Below are 18,854 nucleotides of genomic sequence, written 5' to 3' on the forward strand. Positions count from 1 at the left end.
GGGCAATCTGAGCTCACTGCAGCCTCCACCTCCAGGGCTCAGGCGAGCCTCCCGCCTCAGCCTCCTGAGTAGCTGGGACCTCAGGCGCGCGCCACCACCGCACCCGGCTAATTTCTTTTTAATTTTTTGTAGAGATTGGGGTCTCACTATGTTGCCCAGGCTGGTCTGGAACTCCTGGACTCAAGTGATCCTCCCCTCGGCCTCCGAAAGTGCTGGGATTGCAGACATTGGCACCACCGCGGTCATTTACCATTTCGAAGCTTAGAATTTCTAGGGCGGGCGCGGTGGCTCAGGCCTGTAATCCCAGCAGAGGCCAGAAGTCCGAGAGCAGCCTGGCCAACGCAGGGAGACCACCCCCTACAAAAAACACAAAAAATTAGCCGGGCTGGCGGCGCGCGCCTGACGTCCCCGCTACTAGGGAGGCACCTCAGCCAGGGCGACCGGGGGAGACCCCGTCTCAAAATGAGTAAGTCAACAAGGAGAAGGGTTCAGGAGCAACGGGCACTTTCCCAGCGACGCGACCATCTCCATCTCGGTTCCTGAACATTCTCGTGGTCCTAGGGGGCGGCCTGGCACTCCCCGCCCGCGCCACACCCGGCGCTCCCCGGCCCGGGTCGGCTGCCCTCATGGCGCCCTCGGAGCCACAGCTGCTGCCGGGCCGTGCTCCAGGAGGATCCGCGCTGCGGCTGCTATTTATCCATCGTCCGCGGATGGCCACGGGCGCTGCGGCCCCTTTTTCCTTTCAGTCCCCGCCACGGACCCACACCCGCTCCCCAACAAGCGCCACCACCGCGGGTTCAGAGATGCAGCCCGGCACCCGCTGGCTGACGGGAGACGACCTTCGCCCCGGAAGTCATCGCCGGCGCTGACCCGGAAGCCTCGTGACCGCCATTTCCGACCCGGGCAAGATGTCGGCGATGCGGCGCGTGCGTTGTTGAGTATCCGGGACGCCGGCCTGTAGGCACCATGGTCTTTCTCACGGCGCAGCTCTGGCTGCGGAATCGCGTCACCGACCGCTACTTTCGGATCCAGGAGGTGCTGAAGCACGCCAGGGTGAGTGCCGCCCGCCCGGCCTAGGCACTGGACGCGCGGGGGATTCCGCGGGCCAAGGGGCGGCCGGCGCGGGCCTCGCTGACAACCTTGGTTTCTCGTTTTCTGACCCAGCACTTCCGGGGGAGGAAAAATCGCTGCTACAGGTTGGCGGTCAGAGCCGTGATTCGAGCCTTTGTGAAATGCACCAAAGCCCGATACCTTAAGAAAAAGAACATGAGGACCGTAAGCGTGGACCTGGGACACCCGCCGGCCAGGGCGCTCGCGGCCCCTGCGTTTCTGCTTCGCGACCCAGCGAGTGTGCAGCCGCTCGGCCACACTCAGCTCCTTCCTTTCATACCTCGCTTCGAAACTCCGACAAATTATGTCGCCCAGCAGGCTGACTGTGGGACATCCGTTCTCCCGCCCCCCCGCCCCGCCCCGTCAACCCCTGCTCCAGCCCCTCGCCCGGGCCACTGCGGAGCCGCCTTGCCACTCTTCCTGCGTCGCCAGCCACCGCCCTAGTCGCTGCTGCTCTCATCTCCCCTCCAGTGGCTTCCCTTCCCTCCGGCAGCTGAAGTCAACCCAGCCCCTTGCCCACCCTCCAGGGCCACTGTCTGCTGCCGTGGTGGTCCTCGAAGAGACCACGCCTGCTGGCAAGCTCTGCACACCCGGAACCCCCGGCATTTTTGAGAGGCTAGCGCCTCCACTCTGTCCACGTGCCACCTCATTCCTGCGCCTCACCACTCCCGCCTCAGCCTCATGAACCTAGCTTCTAACATACCCGGTTTATCTTTCTGTTTTTTTTTGAGGTGGAGTCTCGCTCTGTCGCCCAGGCTGGAGTGCAGTGGTGCGATCTCAGCTCACTGCAAGCTCCGCCTCCCGGGTTCACTCCATTCTCCTGCCTCAGCCTCCCGAGTAGCTGGGACCACAGGCGCCGGCCACCTCGCCCGGCTAATTTTTTGTATTTTTAGTAGAGACGGGGTTTCACCGTGTTAGCCAGGATGGTCTCGATCTCCTGACATCGTGATTCGCCCACCTCGGCCTCCCAAAATGCTGGGATTACAGGCGTGAGCCACCGCGCCCGGCCGGCCGTTTTTTTTTTTTCTTTCTTCCCACGGAGTCTCCCTCTGTCGCCCAGGTTGGAGTGCAATGGCGCGATCTAGGCTTAATGCAACCTCTGCCTCCCGGGTTCACGCGATTCTCCCACCCCAGTCTCCTGAGTAACTGGGACGGCAGGTGTGCGCCACCAAGCTAATTTTTGTGTTTTTAGTAGAGACCAGATTCGGCTATGTTAGCCAGGCTGGTCTCGAACTCCTGACCTGAAATGATCGGCCTGCCTTGCCCTCCTAAAGTGCTGGGATTACAGGCCTGAGCCACTGCGCCCAGCTGGGTTTTTGCTGTTTTTAATTTTGAAACAGGGTCTTGATTTCGCTCAGGCTAGAGTGTGATGTCACCATCATAGCTGTTTGCTTTTTTTATTTTCCTATTTACTTTTAGAAAAATATTCCTTAGTTCAATTAGAGCCTTTGCTAGGACATAACATCCAGAAGTCATTTTTAAGTATCTCCATGTTTTCTTATTCCAGCTCTGGATTAATCGAATTACAGCTGCTAGCCAGGAACACGGCCTGAAGTATCCAGCGTTCATTGGCAATTTAGTTAAGGTATGGGTGAGCATGTGGGCCCTGCTGAAATTATGGACGGCTGCAGAAACCATCATGTGGGGTGTGGCGGTGCCTTCTGTAGCCCCAGCTACTCAGGAGGCTGAGGCCAGAGGATCCCTGAAACTGACTTCTGGGCTGTAGTTTTCTTTGCTGATGGGGTGTCCGTGTTAAGTTTGGTATCAATATGGTGACCTCTTAGGAGCAGGGGACCACCAGGTTGCCTGAGGAGGGGTGAACCAGCCCAGGTTGGAAACGGAGCAGGTCACAGTTCCCATGTCGATGAGTGATGGGATTGTGCCTAGGAATAGTGCCAGCAACAGCCTGGGCAACATAGTGAGACCACTCTCTACAAAAAAAAACTAGTAAAAATAGCTGGGTGTGGTGGCACAGACCTGAGGAGTCTGAGGCAGGAGGATCACTTTGAGCCCCCAGGGGTTTGAAGCTGCAGTGAGCTATGATGGCACCACTGCACTCCAGCCTAGGTGAGAGTGAGACCCTGTCTGACAAAGAGTAAAGAAATCCCTGGCCGGGTGGGGTGGCTCACGTCTGTGATCCCAGCACTTTGGGAGGCTGAGGTGGGCAGGAGTTGGAGACTATCCTGGCCAACATAGTGAAACCCTGTCTCTACTAAAAATACAAAAATTAGCCGTACGTGGTGGCGGGCACCTAGAATTCCACCTACTCCGGAGGCTGAGGCAGGAAAATTGCTTGACAACTTGGGAGGTGGAGGCTGCAGTGAGCTGAGATCACGAGATTGTGCTCCAGCCTGGGCAACAGAGCAAGACTTCATCTCAAAAAATAAATAAATAAATAAAACCCTTCCATCAGACCTGACCCAGCCTGGTGGTGGTCTATGCAGCAGAGGTGAGGGGTGCCACTCCCGCTGCACTGTAGCTGCACTCTGTCTTGGTGTGGGGTTTTCGCAAGTCTGGGAGCTTACCACACTGGTTGGCAGCAGAGCAGAATTGGAAACAAGTCATGTGTTTCTGAGATGTAAGTCCTGATGTTTCCCCATTAAGAGAAAAGAGGCCGGGCGCGGTGGGTCACACCTGTTATCCCAACACTTTGGAAAGCTGAGGCGGGCAGATCACAAGGTCAGGAGATGGAGACCATCCTGGCTAACACGGTGAAACCCCGTCTCTACTAAAAATACAAGAAATTAGCTGGGCATGGTGGTGGGCTTCTGTAGTCCCAGCTACTCTGGAGGCTGAGGCAGGAGAATCGCTTGAACTTGGGAGGCAGAGGCTGTAGCGAGCCGAGATCACACCACTGCACTCCAGCCTGGGTGACAGAACGAGACTGTCTCAAAAAAAAAAAAAGTAAAAGAAAAAGGGTGTAGGAAAACTTGACTTTAGCTTCAAAGTTTAATTTAAAAGTTTAAACAATGAGGTTGGGTGTGGTGGCTCACACTTGTAATCCCAGTACTTTGAGAGGCTGAGGCGGGCAGATCACCTGACATCAGGAGTTTGGTAGGGACAGGGTTTCACCGTGTTAGCCAGGATGGTCTCAATCTCCTGACCTGGTGATCCACCTGCCTCAGCCTCCCAAAGTGCTGGGATTATAGGCGTGAGCCGCTGCGCCCAGCCTTGTGGGTTTTTTTCTTTGTTTTTTGAGACGGAGTCTCGCTCTGTTGCCCAGGCTGGAGTGCCGTTGCCGGATCTCAGCTCACTGCAAGCTCCGCCTCCTGGGTTTACGCCATTCTCCTGCCTCAGGCCTCCTGAGTAGGTGGGACTACAGGCATCCGCCACCACGCCCAGCTAGTTTTTTGTATTTTTTTAGTAGAGACGGGGTTTCACCATGTTAGCCAGGATGGTCTCGATCTCCTGACCTCGTGATCCGCCCGTCTTGGCCTCCCAAAGTGCTGGGATTACAGGCGTGAGCCACCACGCCCGGCCTCCCTTTTTCTTGTATTTTTTAGGACAGATGAGGTTTCTCCATGTTGGTCAGGCTAGTCTCGAACCTCCGACCTCAGGTGACCTGCCTGCCTTGGCCTCCCAAAGTGCTGGGATTACAGGCGAGACACCGCACCCAGCCTTGGTAGCTGAATTTAATACTCAAGAGACAGCCCCCCTTCTTTTCTGCTCCTTAAACTCTGGCATTGTTCACTAGCTTCTGAAATCATCTGCAGTTCTTAGCTCTCTTGTGGGCACTTCACTAGTTTCTGAAATCCTCTGCGGTTCTTGTGAGCACTTCCAAGTTGGCTTAAAGTGTTACTGCAGGCCAGCAGCCAGCAGTCAGTTCAGTCAGGGTGGTGACCAAGGACCCTGAACAAGGCGTTTGGTTCCCTGGGCTGACGTTGGGATTGGACTCCAGCCGCCCTGCAGATTCCACAGGTGCCTCCCTCACCCTTGTCCACATTTATCCTTCAGCATCCTGCCTGCAAGTCCTTTGCTGTGCCACCCAGATAGGACTCTCCTGGGCCTTCCCTCCCCCAGGCAAGTGCAGCCTGAGCCAGTGCCGCGCCCACGCAGAGCTGGAGCGCGTGTCTCACACGGACTGCAGGTTCTGATTCTTTCTTTTCCCAGTGCCAGGTGGAGCTCAACAGGAAAGTCCTAGCGGATCTGGCCATCTACGAACCAAAGACTTTTAAATCTTTGGCTGCCTTGGCCAATAGGAGGCGACACGAAGGATTTGCTGCTGCCTTGGGGGATGGGAAGGAACCTGAAGGCATTTTTTCCAGAGTGGTGCAGTACCACTGAGGACTGTTGCTGTGTTGATGAGGAAAAGACACAGAGTAATTTGCAGTTTGTTTGATTTGTTCTTTTGTTTATCTACATCGCAGTAACAGGCATGAGGGAAGGCCCTCCCTGTCTCTCTGGGACAGAGCGTCACAGATGACGTCCATGTTTTGTGTGAATGAAACTCTAAACACTTCAGTTTTTGGAGTCATTTTCTGATAGCGAGCGAGCGCATGGAGGGGCACGTCCTGCTTCCAACCAAGGCTGCGGCGACACCTGGCTGTGGGATGCAGCTGAGCAGGCAGCTGCCTTCCGCACGTGGTGGGGGATCCCCACCCTGGCTCCCCTCAAGGGCTGTGTGCACAGTGCCCACTTGCCAGTTCCCTGACCCACTCTGAGTCCCTACTCCATTCGGCTGAGGGCTGACCTCAGCCCCGTTTTCCCCTGGCCTCCAGTGTTCTTACGTCCAGCAGGGCCCTGTGGCTCAGTTCATCCACCACTCAGAACAGCACCCTCAGCTTCCCTGTCCGCCAGATTCAGCACCCAGCAGGGACTGGAGGAAATGCTCACATCAGGTGGGTGGTGGCCTGGTCCCTGCGGGCTGAACTGGCTTTTCAGGCATCTCCAGGAAGCAACATCCAATAGACAACTATCCCTTAACCCCAAGGGTGATGCACACTTCTCCCCTGGTCTTTCTGGCCACTTGCTAGAGATGGCTTCAGGCCGACCACTCCATCCTCACTGCAGGCCTTCTTTCTTTTTGGCTTCCATAACTGCATGGCCCCTTAAGAGGTCCCCCTCCTGGCCCTCGTCACTGCCTGATGACAGCCACTATGCCCTATGACTTTGGAGGCCAGGGACCAACTCTCCTTCACTGTCCTTTCCCCTGCATGAGTGCACTGTCTGGCTATGTGCACGGGGCACTCAGTGCCTGTGAGCCCTTGGTAAATGGCTTCTGGACAACGGGGTCAAGGACAGAGCCTTGGGCGGCCATGTTCTGTGCATTCTGCTGTGCTATGGCAAAGCTGCCTTTTCTGCATTTCATGTCAGTGAAGGAAGACATGGATGCGGCAGAGCACTGCGGGTTGCTCCCAGCACTCATTCGGTTTGTGCCATAGTCCTGTTCCCAGGCAGCCCCGGGGTCTGCCCCTGATTGGCTGGAGGCACCACCCACCTCCCACTCCTCGGGCAGTCACAGCTCAGGGAATGGGCGAGCAGCACCAATGAGAAACCAGCTCTGTAGAAGAGGAAATTCCTTCTTTACTGGGAGCCTGCAGTTGTAACTCACAGAGGAGACATCCGGGAGCTGCCAGCCTGGGGGAAGAGGACATAAGTAAAGCTGTAATCATACCGTGTTGCCCATAGCAGGCGGTGAGGAGAGTGGGTCTTAGTTGGCACTGTTTGAGCTGCAGTATCAATCATGGCAGAGCTAGTGGACAGCTGGACCTGGGGGTGGGGGTGAGGAGCAATGGTGGCCTCTGGATTTGAGTCCGTTTGAGGTAGGCAGTCACTGGCAGCTCAGTGTGTGAACCTGCAACCACTCAGGCCTCTGCTGCCCTTCCCTCTTCCCACTGCTTCACGCTTCACCCCTCCCGTGCCCCACGCAGGCTTCCCCACTATCCTCACCCGTGGTCCTGTACTAGTCCTGGCAAAGGTTCCGGTAACTGTAGCAGCAGATACCTACTGCCCCTCCTGCACAGCTGTGGTCGATCAGCGATGTCAAGACGTTACAAACGCAAGAACCACCCCCTCACTATCTCCCTGGCGTTTGTGGGGTAGCTCCTTCACATGTACCACACCCGACCTCCCTCCCCCGACTCCTTCCGTGGGCCTGAACCTGGAAGTACTTAGGCCTCCCAATGCTGGAGAGGCTCTGTAGAGGCGTCGAGGCCACGTTTCCAGTCCCCTCTCCACCCGTGTCTTCCCAGGGGCTGAGTTTTGAAGGCAAGACTTTGCGGGAGTCTGGCGGTAATACGCATCCCAAAAACCTGAAGTCAATAAGGACTGAAGACACGACGGCGGCCCGGTGACACCGGGCACGCGCGTCTCATCCAGGGCGAGGCCAAGCGAAGCCTCTGACCCTGCCCCGCGCCCAGGGAACAGCAGTGGGGGGTCGTCCCGCCCCAGATCCGACCGAGATGGACCCCCTTGACCCACAGGCCTTTTGAGACGCGAGCTTCCACGATCCGAGGTCTCTGTGCGAACCTGGGCATCTCGGAAGAGTCCCAGCCCCGCTCCGGGAGCACAGGCAAGCGCTCTCAGCACCGCAACTGCGCCTCCGCTCCCAACAGACATGCTTCCGGGGTCGGCCGGCACCGCAGAGCCTCCTGGGTAACGAGCCCGCCCCACCCGCGCCAGGTTCCGGCGTCGGCGTTTGGCGCGTTGCTGACGGGCAGGTGCATAGCCAATTGCCGCTAGGCGGCGTCCCGCTGGTCGCGGGCCGAACCAATGACACGCGACGGGGCGGGGCGGTGGTGGCCGTGGAGCGTCGCAAGGAGCCGCCCTGCGGGAAGAAGCCGAAGGGGAGTCGGCGGCACAAAATGGCGGCGGCGGCGGCGGCTGGGGCTGCAGGGTCGGCCGCTCCCGCGGCAGCAGTGGCCGGCGCCCCGGGCTCTGGGGGCGCTCCCTCTGGGTCGCAGGGGGTGCTGATCGGGGACAGGCTGTACTCCGGGGTGCTCATCACCTTGGAGAACTGCCTCCTGCCTGACGACAAGCTCCGTTTCACGCCGTCCATGTCGAGTGGCCTCGACACCGACACAGAGACCGATCTTCGCGTGGTGGGCTGTGAGCTCATCCAGGCGGCCGGCATCCTGCTCCGCCTGCCGCAGGTGAGGGCGCGGCCGCGAGCCTCGGGCCCAGGTAACCGCTGGGGCGGCAGCCGCCCTTTGTTGGCGGCGAGTCGGGCCCGCGCCGCCCCAGCCCAGACCCCGAGCCCAGCCCCTGCCCCGACCGCAGCCCCTGCCCCGACCCCAGTCCCTAGCCAGCCCGTGCCGCTGACCCAGGGCCTCCCTGCCCGCCAGCGCGCTGGATCCCGCGACGGCGGGACGCGAAGAGCCTTTGTGGACGTGGGAAGCGTTTCAGTGTTTGGTTCTGCGTGGGGATTCCCACGTTACTCTATGACTTTTGGCCGCGAAGGCTTTGAATGCTGCGTTTGAAAATACAGAAACTTTTTTGTACTCTAGGTGGCTATGGCTACCGGGCAGGTGTTGTTCCAGCGGTTCTTTTATACCAAGTCCTTCGTGAAGCACTCCATGGAGGTAAGGTTTTCTCCTGCACTTAATTCCTGGCGAAATATGTTGAGGGGAAAACAGTTTGTTATTTTGCCCGGGTACTCAGGGGAGTGAGTACCTGCCCCCCAGTCTGAGCTCTGTGCCGGAGGGTTCTGTTTCTTGGCTTCTTTTTTCCCTGGGTGCACCTCCCTTTTGGTCTGAATAGCCTTCAAGCCTTTGGCGGCCGTCAGGACGCCGTGGCTGGGGACAAACATGGGCGTGTTGCAATGCTTCCGCTTCAGCATGTGTCAATGGCCTGTGTCCACCTGGCTTCCAAGATAGAAGAGGCTCCAAGACGCATACGGGACGTCATCAATGTGTTTCACCGCCTTCGACAGCTGAGAGAGAAAAAGTGAGTCGGTCAGAGTTGTTCAGTTTATCATAGGTGTTGTGTCCTTTTTTTCTGGTGAAGCTGCAGTGACAGTTGTATAACACAGTACAGGTCTGAGGTTCTAAACCTGTGGGATGTTGATGAGCGCATCTCAAGTTCCACGAACAGGGCCTGCTCAGAGGCATCGGCAGATGCTGTTCAGTGAGGGCAGGGGCTCCAGTGAGGATAGGGCACTGTGGCAGGTCATGCCAGCGCTAGTGCACAGCCCTGTTGCTGTTTCTTTCCTACAGGTTTTCGAACGCTCTACAGAAAGGAGTCTTCATCTCAGCACTATTGACATTCAGGCTGGATAATCTTTTTTTCCCCCCAAGACGGTTTTCTGTTGTCCAGGGCAGAGTGTGGTGGCATGATCATGGTTCACTGCAGCCTCAATCTCGTAAGCTCAAGAGTTTCTCCTGCCTCAGCCTCCTGAGTAGTTGGGCGACAGGAGCACGATACCATGCCAGCTAATTTTTATTTTTTATTTGGTGGAGATGTGGTCATGCTGTGTTACCCAGGCTGGTCTCAAATTCCTGGGCCCCAAGAATTTGCTGGGCTTAGCCTCCCAAAGCGCTGGGATTACAGGTTTCAGCCACCGCATCTGGGTGGGTAATCTTTAGTTGTAGGGGATTCTCCTGTGTGTTGCAGGATTCAGCAACATCCCTGGCCTCTACTCACAGGATGACAGAAGTACCCACCTTAGTGGTGACAGCCAGAAATTCTCTCATACCAGGTGTGGTGGCTCACACCTGTAATCCCAGCACTTGGGAGACTGAAGAAGGAGGTTTGCTTGAGGCCAGTTGATTGAGACTACAGTGATCTGTGATGTCGCCACTGCACTCCAGCCTGGATGGCAGAGTGAGATCCTGTTTGCAAAAAACCCAAAAGTATCTTGATGCTGCTTCATGGCCCTGGAATAGCAAAATTTCTCCAGCAGAGAACCGTTGTTTCTGACCCAGGGTTTACGTTCCTGAGGTTAGTGGAAGTCCTTTAGAAAACACAGCCTCGGCTGGGTGTGGTGGCTCACGCTTGTATTCCCAGCACTTTGGGAGGCCGAGGCGGGCGGATCAAAAGGTCAGCAGATGGAGACCATCTTGACTGACACGGTGAAACCCTGTCTCTACTAAAAATACAAAAAAATTAGCCAGGCGTGGTGGCGGGCGCCTGTAGTCCCAGCTACTCGGGAGGCTGAGGCAGGAGAATGGCGTGAACCCGCGAAGCGGAGCTTGCAGTGAACTGAGGTCCCGTCCCTGCACTCCAGCCTGAGAGATAGAGCGAGACTCCGTCTCAAAAAATAAATAAATACAATAAAAATAAAACACAGTCTCTGGCCAGGCACGTGTTGTGGTTCCCGCCTGTAAGCCCAGCACCTTGGGAGGCCTAGGCAGGTGGATCACCTGAGGTCGGGAGTTCGAGACCATCCTAACCAACATGGTGAAACCCCGTCCCTGTTAAAAACACAAAAATTGGCCGGGCATGATGGCTTACACCTGTAATCCCAGCACTTTGGGAGGCCCAGGCGGGTGGATCACGAGGTCAGGAGATCGAGACCATCCTGGCTAACACGGTGAAACCCTGTCTCTACTAAAAATACAAAAAAGCCAGGCGAGGTGGCAGGTGCCTGTGGTCCCAGCTACTCGGGAGGCTGAGGCAGGAGAATGACGTGAACTCAGGAGGCGGAGCTTGCAGCGAGCCGAGATGGTGCCACTGCACTCCAGCTTGGGTGACAGAGCAGGACTCCGTCTCAAAAAGAAACAAAACTATTGGGAGGCCGAGACGGGTGGATCACGAGGTCAAGGAGATCGAGACCATCCTGGTCTACACGGTGAAACCCCATCTCTATTAAAAATACAAAAAACTAGCCGGGCGAGATGGCGGGCGCCTGTAGTCCCAGCTACTCGGGAGGCTGAGGCAGGAGAATGGCGTAAACCCGGGAGGCGGAGCTTGTAGTGAGCCGAGATCGCGCCACTGCACTCCAGCCTGGGCGACAGAGCGAGACTCCGTCTCAAAATAAAAATAAAAAAAAAAAGAAACAAAACTAGCTGGGTGTGGTTGTGGGTAGCTGGGTGTGGTTGTGGGTGCCTGTAATCCCAGCTACTCGGGAGGGTGAGGCAGGAGAATCGTTGGAACCTGGAAGGTAGAGGTTGCAGTGAGCTGAGATTGTGCCATTACACTCCAGCCTGGGCAACAAAAGTGAAACCACGTCTCAAAACAAAAAACAAAACAAAATAAAACCCTGGCCTTTCCGGGCGCGGTGGCTCACACCTGTAATCCCAGCACTTTGGGAGGCCGAGGTGGGTGTATCATCTGAGGTCGGGAGTTCGAGACCAGCCTGACCAACATGGAGAAACCCCATCTCTACTGAAAATACAAAATTAGCCAGGCATGGTGGCAGGTGCCTGTAATCCCAGCTACTCGGCAGGCTGAGGCAGGAGAATTGCTTGAACCCAGGAGGTGGAGATTATAGTGAGCCGAGATGGCACCACTGCACTCCAGCCTGGGGACAAGAGCGAGAATCTGTTTCAAAAAAAGAAAAAACATGGCCTTATCGGCCTCCCAGGATGCTGGGATTATAGGTGTGAGCCACCGTGCCCAGCCCTTTTTTTTTTTTTTTTTGAGACGAGTCTCACTGTGTCTCACTCTGTCACCCAGGCTGGAGTGCAGGGATGCAATCTGGGCTCACTGAAACCTCTGCCTCCTGGGTTCAAGTGAATCTCCTGCCTCAGCCTCCTGAGTAGCTAGGATTATATGCACCCACCACCACGCCAGGCTAATTTTTGTATTTTTTTAGTAGAGATGGGGTTTCACCATGTTGGTCAGACTGGTGTCGTACTCCTGAGCTCAGGCAATCTGCCTGCCTTGGCCTCCCGAAGTGCTGGTGTTACTAGGCGTAAGCTACCACATCTGGCCCATCTGTATTTAAATATTGTGCTTTCATTGGTTCTGTGGTTGTTGAACTGTGAACATATGTCTTCATATCTTTTTTTTTTTTTGAGACGGAGTCTTGCTCTGTCGCCCGGGCTGGAGTGCAGTGGCCGGATCTCAGCTCACTGCAAGCTCCGCCTCCCGGGTTTACGCCATTCTCCTGCCTCAGCCTCCCGAGTAGCTGGGACTACAGGCGCCCGCCACCTCACCTGGCTAGTTTTTTGCATTTTTTAGTAGAGACGGGGTTTCACCGTGTTAGCCAGGATGGTCTCGATCTCCTGACCTCGTGATCCACCCATCTCGGCCTCCCAAAGTGCTGGGATTACAGGCCTGAGCCGCCGCGCCCGGCCCCATATCCTCATATCTTGAGTCACATAACGTGCTCTTAGCATTTGTGCCATGAGATCCTAAAACTGTTGCCCTGTTTGGTCTGTGCTTGTGCACCAGAAGCTGTTGTCCTGTAAGGAAAAGCGGGGAGGATCGTTGGGAAGGGATGAGTAGGTTGGCACTAGGCTGTGAGAAACGGTGTGCGGTTTTGTTCATCAGAGAACGTGGACTTCGCAGCGATGTTGTGTTGTGGGGTTTGTGTCTCTAAGTTAGGTGCCCGGTTGGAGGTAATGATGGGATCTCAGAAGCCTTGCTCTGCTCGACTGTGACGGATACCTCTGCGCTCTCTTTGGCAGGAAGCCCGTACCTCTACTGCTGGATCAAGATTATGTTAATTTAAAGAACCAAATTATAAAGGCGGAAAGACGAGTTCTCAAAGAGTTGGGTTTCTGCGTCCATGTGAAGCATCCTCATAAGGTGGGTGTGCGGCTCCCGCCCTGCAAGCCCGCCTAGGCCACTGCTCCAGCCTGGCCGCTTCTCTCCACCTCAGTGCAATTGAAGGCTCAGCAGAGGGCTGAGTGCCTCCCTGACTTGGCTTCCCAGTTTCTCTCTATCATCTCAAAAGTAGTTCCTGATGCATTCATCTTCTAGTGTCAGCTGTTTATTTTAGTAATACATTTTTAAGAGTTTTGGAAATAGTATTGTTTAAGTTTGGGCTTTCAAAAATAGTGGTGAGTTTATAAAAATTGAATTTTAGCTTACATTTTTCTTTCTCAACAGTTAAGTTTTTTTTCTTTCTTTTCTTTTCTTTTTTTTTTTTTTGAGGTGGAGTCTCGCTTTGTTGCCAGACTAGAGTGCAGTGGCATGGTGGCAGTGGCAATGGAGGCACAACCTCCACCTCCTGGGTTCAAGCGATTTCCTGCCTCAGCCTCCCGAGTAGCTGGCCCTACAGGCACGCACCACCACGCCCAGCTGATTTTTGTATTTTTAGTAGAGACGGGGTTTCACCATGTTGGCCAGAATGGTCTTGATCTCTTGCCCTTGTGATCCTCCCACCTTGACCTCCCAAAGTGCTGGGATTACAGGCATGAGCCACCGTGCCCAGCCTTTTTCTTTTTTTGAGACAGAATCTTACTCTGTCATGCAGGCTGGAGTGCAGTGGGGTGATCTCGGCTCACTGCAACCTGTGCCTCCCAGGTTCAAATGATTCTCATGCCTCATCCTCCCAAGTAGCTGGGATTACAGGCATGCGCCACCACACCTGGCTAATTTTTGTATCTTTAATAGAGATGGGGTTTCACCATGTTGGCCAGGCTGGTCTCAAACTCCTGATTTTAGGTGATGTACCCAGCTCAGCCTCCCAAAGTGCTGGGATTACAGGGGTGAACCACTGCACCCAGCCTCAACAGTTAATTTTCTAAAGTTGCTTTAGTGATAGCCTTACTTCCTCTTATGGAGGAATTAGTGGAATTCTGGCTCCTTTAGTCTGAAATGACTGGCAAGTTTTGTGGCATGTACTGACTGAGGACCATGACCGCGACACTGTTCCTCATCCCAGCATTGTAGGTGCCTTTTGTGTTACATGGAAACATAGCACTTGTTTTACTCAAAAAAGTTGTTTCCATCTTTGGTTCCATCTCCTTTTTATTGGTGGGTTTCCTCATTTGCTTGTTCGACTTTCTGCCGTTTGTTCAAATTATACATAAATTGCCCACCACAGAACCACAGATTGAAGTGCCTTTCGTTTTTTTTTTTTGGAGTCGGAGTCTTGCTCTGTAGCCCTCTGCCTCCCGAGTACCTGGGATTACAGGCATGCGCCACCACGCCTGGCTAATTTTATATTTTTAGTAGAGACTGGGTTTCTCCATGTTGGTCAGGCTGGTCTCGAACTCCCGACCTCAGGTGATCTGCCCACCTCAGCCTCCCAAAGTGCTGGGATTACAGGCGTGAGCCAGCATGCCCAGCCTGAAGTGTTCTTCTCTGTTTGCTAAAAGTATGTTTGTATTGTGTTTTGGTGAGTTTGTAACTGGGGTACAGAGACGTGTAGAACTGGCCAGCCTCACTGGTGGAAAGGCCTTGGAGATGAGAATGAAACCAGCCCCATGAAGAATGAGGCCTGTGCCGTGGGTTGTGCGGCTGGGCTCACAGGCATGCATCCCGCCTGGCTGCCAAGGCAGACAGCAGGTGCATCCACAAAGCTCTCTCCAGCCGAGCCATCCACCAGACGTGTGGCTAGGAGCCACTCCTGGGATCTAGCATGAGGCTCTTGTTTGCTGCATGGACACCCACAAGATCTGAATTCTGGGCTCTTAAGGTTCTTGGTAATAACTGCCTGACCCGTATCTTCCAGATAATCGTTATGTACCTTCAGGTGTTAGAGTGTGAGCGTAACCAACACCTGGTCCAGACCTCATGGTGAGTTGAGCTTTCTTGTTTTATGAGACCAGCAAGGGCAGTGCAGGAATGTATTGACTTGAGGCACTTGGGCAGTGGGTAGGCAGCCCAGTGACTTGGTTGTGGGCTGGAGTTGTCCGAGTGCCCAGTGCTCCTGCTGTATAAATTCCAGTCAGACTCCCAGAATGGGCACTGGCAGTCACGGTAGGTGGCCCGTCCCTCCCTGCAAGCCTGGACTTCCTGTGTCCCCACCCTGAAGAGAGCAGTCAGTGGGCTTCCTCTGGGAGCTGTTGACTTGGTGCAGGAGGACCTTTTCCCGGGAAAGGTGGAGGGAGAGGCTAGTGTAGACTTCGTCTGTTTCTCTGCTGACATTGCATCCCCTGGGAGAAGGGGCAGAGAAGGTTCTGGGGCTGATTTTAGCAACGCATGTGCTAGAAAGGAACCCTAAAGAGGCAGTTTAGTATTGGGGGTATTTGGTGAATTTTTTCCCATGGAGTTAAGTCTGTAAGGGTCATATTTTTGCTGACTGAATTGTCTGGTGCTATGACATGTTTAATAGAGAACCTATTTTGACTTTTCTTTTCTGTACTCTTTCAATCAAAGGGTAGCCTCTGAGGGTAAGTGACTAAGACTTCTCCTCTGCTGTCCAAGCGCTTTGGTGCAGGGACAGCGGCATCTTCAGCCAATCCAGTGCAGGCTCTCCACCGAAGGCTGGCTCTAGACTGGTGGTACGCACATAGCATAGCCATGGCCGACTCCTGCTGTGGTTCTCTGACGATTGTGCTTCTTGTTAATCCTCTGTCGTGCTTTGGTAATTGTATTGATTAGAGTTGGTAACTGTCTTGACTTGAATTTTGTCCCTTTAAAACTGCTGTACCTGTATGATAAAGATGCAGTACCTTTCTCTTAAAAAAAAAATAGTATGGAGGAAAGCTGTGAGAATTGAAGAGACAAATTGGCTGATGTCAGTGTGGGGTTATGTCATGATTTCTAGAAGCCCTGAAGTTGCCCTTTTCAGCAGCTTTGGGTGACACGCTCTGGTAAAAGGTGTGCATCTTTAAATTATTTCATGGATACTTTAAAAAATATTGTATCGTTTCAAATACAGCAATAAGTTTATATGTTCTCAAGATTTCATTTGTTTTAAAGAATTTAAAGTTCATGGATTAATACTATCACTACTTGAATACTGAAAGTTGTTGATTAGAAACCAAAAGGTTACTGATTGTTGAGTGTATCTGTGTTAGAGCTGTGCACTGGCACGCTTGCGTCAGGGGGTGCGGCCACACAGACGCCACACAGATTCCCCCGTGATGCCTGGAGCTGCCGCCAGAGACTTACCATTTAGAAATCTCTGAGTGGGTTTGTATGTTACGTTCTCCACGGTTTATTTAGGACAGATACTGGGGGAGGGTCATGGGTCGGATTCCCTCACGACCCGCCTTTCTGCCGGTGTAGCCCCGCTCCAAGGCTCACCGCTATTGGGGTGTGTGAGGAGCAGTAAATATAAAACCAGTTCACCTGTCCTCACGGAATTACCCTTTTTGTTTTTGCAATATTCATAAAGCTAGTATAAGGTCTGGTTTTAGTCTGTTAAATCTTAGATATCTGAAGGAAAATGCAAAAAAATGTAGCCAGTTTTTAAATGTTTTAACTTTTAAAAAATGTAAATTTTTGTATTTTTAGAGCTTCTAAATACGAAATTTAAAGAATGTAAAGAATGTACTGTGATGAAATGTTCAGTATCGTGTTGCTTCTCAGTATTGTGTTGCTTCTGATTCTATGAATGTTCATTTTAAGACTCCTTGTTGAAATGGGACAGTTGGCAGCGGCTCTGGTGAGCCCGAGAAGAGGCCTGCCCTTGGGTGCGGAGCCTCCCTCCGCACGACGCTCCCACGCGTCCAACTTGCACCCATGGGGCTTTTCCCTCTTCCAAGTGGACTCCTTCAAGGAAGCTGCAGCTCGGTCAGCAGAGAAGGGGCCTGGCGCCAGCGCCCTGGAGGAGGAGGAAGAGGAGCGCAAGAGGATGGCTTGTCTCCCAGCAGCCACACCGGCTTTGTGCTCAGCCAGTTCATTTGAGTTTGCATGTTTCTCTGCACTATGGATTTTGAGCATTTAGATTTCTTTAATCAAAAGCGTTTTAGTGACTCCAGTAGACATTTTCTTTCTGAGGCATCGTGCTTTGCATGAGAGCAGGCCAAGGTTGAGGGGAAAAGTAAAGTTAAAGTTGGTTCTCTTTCATAGCAACACGTATTGTCTGACATTCAGCCAGCTTTTTTTTTTTCTAATAATTTCTGTGCCTTCCTGTCCTGTATTTAGAAAAAGCAGCTAGAATATTTCTCCATTAACTCTTGAGATTCACAGGACTGTCTAGCTCTGAGTCCTAGCAATAGACTCCTTAGAGGAGTAGTAAATTTATCTAGACTTTCTCTAGATAATGCAGGCGGAAGACCTGGGTTCCCGGGGTGGGGCGTTGCAGCTCTTCCTGTGTTTGGTTTCCAGGAATTACATGAACGACAGTCTTCGTACCGACGTCTTTGTGCGGTTCCAGCCTGAGAGCATCGCCTGTGCCTGCATTTATCTTGCTGCCCGGACACTGGAGGTCAGTGTGTTGCTACTTTGGAGAGATTCTAGTCTGATTTTTTTTTTTCCGCGAGTCTCCAGTAAAGTTTACTGTATTATTATTCAAATTATGCTAATCTGGGCCAAAGCATTTTGGTAACCAACAGGCTGTTTTTTTAATTGTCCTGAGTCTTGCTGGCCTTGAAGTTGAGGAAAGTGTAACAATGATGGTGTTTGTTTTTACAGATCCCTTTGCCCAATCGTCCCCATTGGTTTCTTTTGTTTGGAGCAACTGAAGAAGAAATTCAGGAAATCTGCTTAAAGATCTTGCAGCTGTATGCTCGGAAAAAGGTTCTTCAGCATTTTTTCATGTCACGTATGCATTTGTGTTTGGCCAGAAACACTTGATTCTGAACGGACACCTTCTGGCTTTTGCAGGTTGATCTCACACACCTGGAGGGTGAAGTGGAAAAGCGAAAGCACGCTATCGAAGAGGCGAAGGCCCAAGCCCGGGGCCTGCTGCCTGGGGGTGCACAGGTGCTGGATGGTACCTCAGGGTTCTCACCTGCCCCCAAGCTGGGTGAGTCTGTTAGAGTGCAGGAATCCACTCCCCACAAAGGTGAAGGCCGGTGACCCTCCCAAACCTTCATTCTGGGGTATGTGCTCCTTCCAGACTTTTTTTTTTTTTTTTTGAGGCAGGGTCTCTGTCACCCAGGCTGGAGTGCAGTGGTATGATCATAGTTTACTGCAGCCTCGACCTCCTGGGCTCAAGGGATCAGCCTGCAGAGTAGCTAGGATTACAGTAACGTACCACTATGCCTGGCTAATTTTAAAATTTTTTGTAGAGGTCTCGCTGTGTTGCCCAGGTTTGTCTTGAGCTCCTAATCTCAAGTGATCCTCCTGCCTATGCCTCCCAAAGTGCTGGCATTACAGGTATGAGCCACTGTGCCTGGCTAAGGAATCACATGATTTCCAATTAGACCCCAGTTCCAGCTATTCTGGAGAGGCAGCTGTCCTCGGCTTCATGGAGTTACCAATTTGCATTACACACAGTGTTTTCTACCTTATAGTCGTGATACAAATGATGCTATGATCTGTTGTCAGTTGTGTTGCAAGTGAATTTGAAAATATTTGAAAGTACAGATATTTGTGAAAATTTTACCTTAAAAATTTACATGTAAAATGGGTTCAATTTCTTTTTAATACATACTTTCTAATTAATTTACATTACAATAGGCTTATCTTATTCATTGCTACAGCTTGTAAGAAGTGACTATATTAGTTAGCATGCAGCTTTAGATGTATTTAACAAAGACCTAGAAGAACAGGCTTAAACAGAGAGAAGTCTACTTCTCTGCCATGTAAAACTCTTCATGTAGACAGTTCACAGCTGGTATGGAGCCTCCACAGTCATCCAGGATCCAGGCTTCTTCCAGTTCTCTATCATCCTCAGGTATGTCCCTCATCTCACCATCCTGAGTGGAAATCCAACCATCAGATCCACAATCCAGATAGCAGGAAGAAGGTGGAGGGGAATAAATACACTCCCTCCCTTAAGGACATGAACCAGAACCTGACTTTTCTACTTCTGCTTACAACATCCCATTGGCCAGAACTTAGTCACATGGCTGAGC

At 52.9% G+C, this 18,854-nt stretch overlaps 2 protein-coding genes and 1 pseudogene across 9 annotated transcripts; 2 read left to right on the top strand and 1 right to left on the bottom strand.

Moving 5' to 3' along the window:
* The first annotated feature begins 874 nt into the window (after window positions 1–874).
* MRPL20 (mitochondrial ribosomal protein L20) lies at window positions 875–5,571 on the top strand. Its single transcript, XM_026457435.2, has 4 exons — window positions 875–1,053; window positions 1,165–1,275; window positions 2,618–2,695; window positions 5,221–5,571. Exons 1-4 carry the CDS (start codon window positions 967–969, stop codon window positions 5,392–5,394), a joined length of 450 nt encoding a protein of 149 aa, XP_026313220.1. The 5' UTR covers window positions 875–966; the 3' UTR covers window positions 5,395–5,571.
* Window positions 5,434–7,727, bottom strand: LOC111534169 (annotated as a pseudogene). Its single transcript, XR_002729041.3, has 3 exons — window positions 7,508–7,727; window positions 7,000–7,122; window positions 5,434–6,687 (listed from the first exon to the last, which is right to left on the bottom strand). The product of XR_002729041.3 is annotated as an uncharacterized LOC111534169 (transcript).
* CCNL2 (cyclin L2) lies at window positions 7,004–17,922 on the top strand. 7 transcript variants are annotated; one of them, XR_004228667.1, is made up of 9 exons: window positions 7,004–8,201; window positions 8,556–8,630; window positions 8,885–8,994; window positions 12,621–12,741; window positions 14,615–14,679; window positions 15,262–15,386; window positions 16,459–17,260; window positions 17,467–17,571; window positions 17,659–17,826. XR_004228667.1 is itself a non-coding variant. In XM_031934857.1 (8 exons), the coding sequence occupies exons 1-8, from the start codon at window positions 7,914–7,916 to the stop codon at window positions 17,851–17,853; spliced, it is 1,059 nt and encodes a 352-aa protein (XP_031790717.1). In that variant the 5' UTR covers window positions 7,004–7,913; the 3' UTR covers window positions 17,854–17,922. The 7 variants fall into 7 exon arrangements, 4 of the variants coding, with proteins under 4 accessions (XP_031790717.1, XP_031790719.1, XP_026313218.1 ...); XR_004228665.1 differs by having other exon boundaries at window positions 15,262–15,275; XR_004228668.1 differs by having other exon boundaries at window positions 17,161–17,260; window positions 17,659–17,800.
* Window positions 17,923–18,854: the final 932 nt, after the last annotated feature.

This window comes from Piliocolobus tephrosceles, chromosome 1 (assembly GCF_002776525.5).
Source record: "Piliocolobus tephrosceles isolate RC106 chromosome 1, ASM277652v3, whole genome shotgun sequence".
Taxonomy (NCBI): domain Eukaryota; kingdom Metazoa; phylum Chordata; class Mammalia; order Primates; family Cercopithecidae; genus Piliocolobus; species Piliocolobus tephrosceles.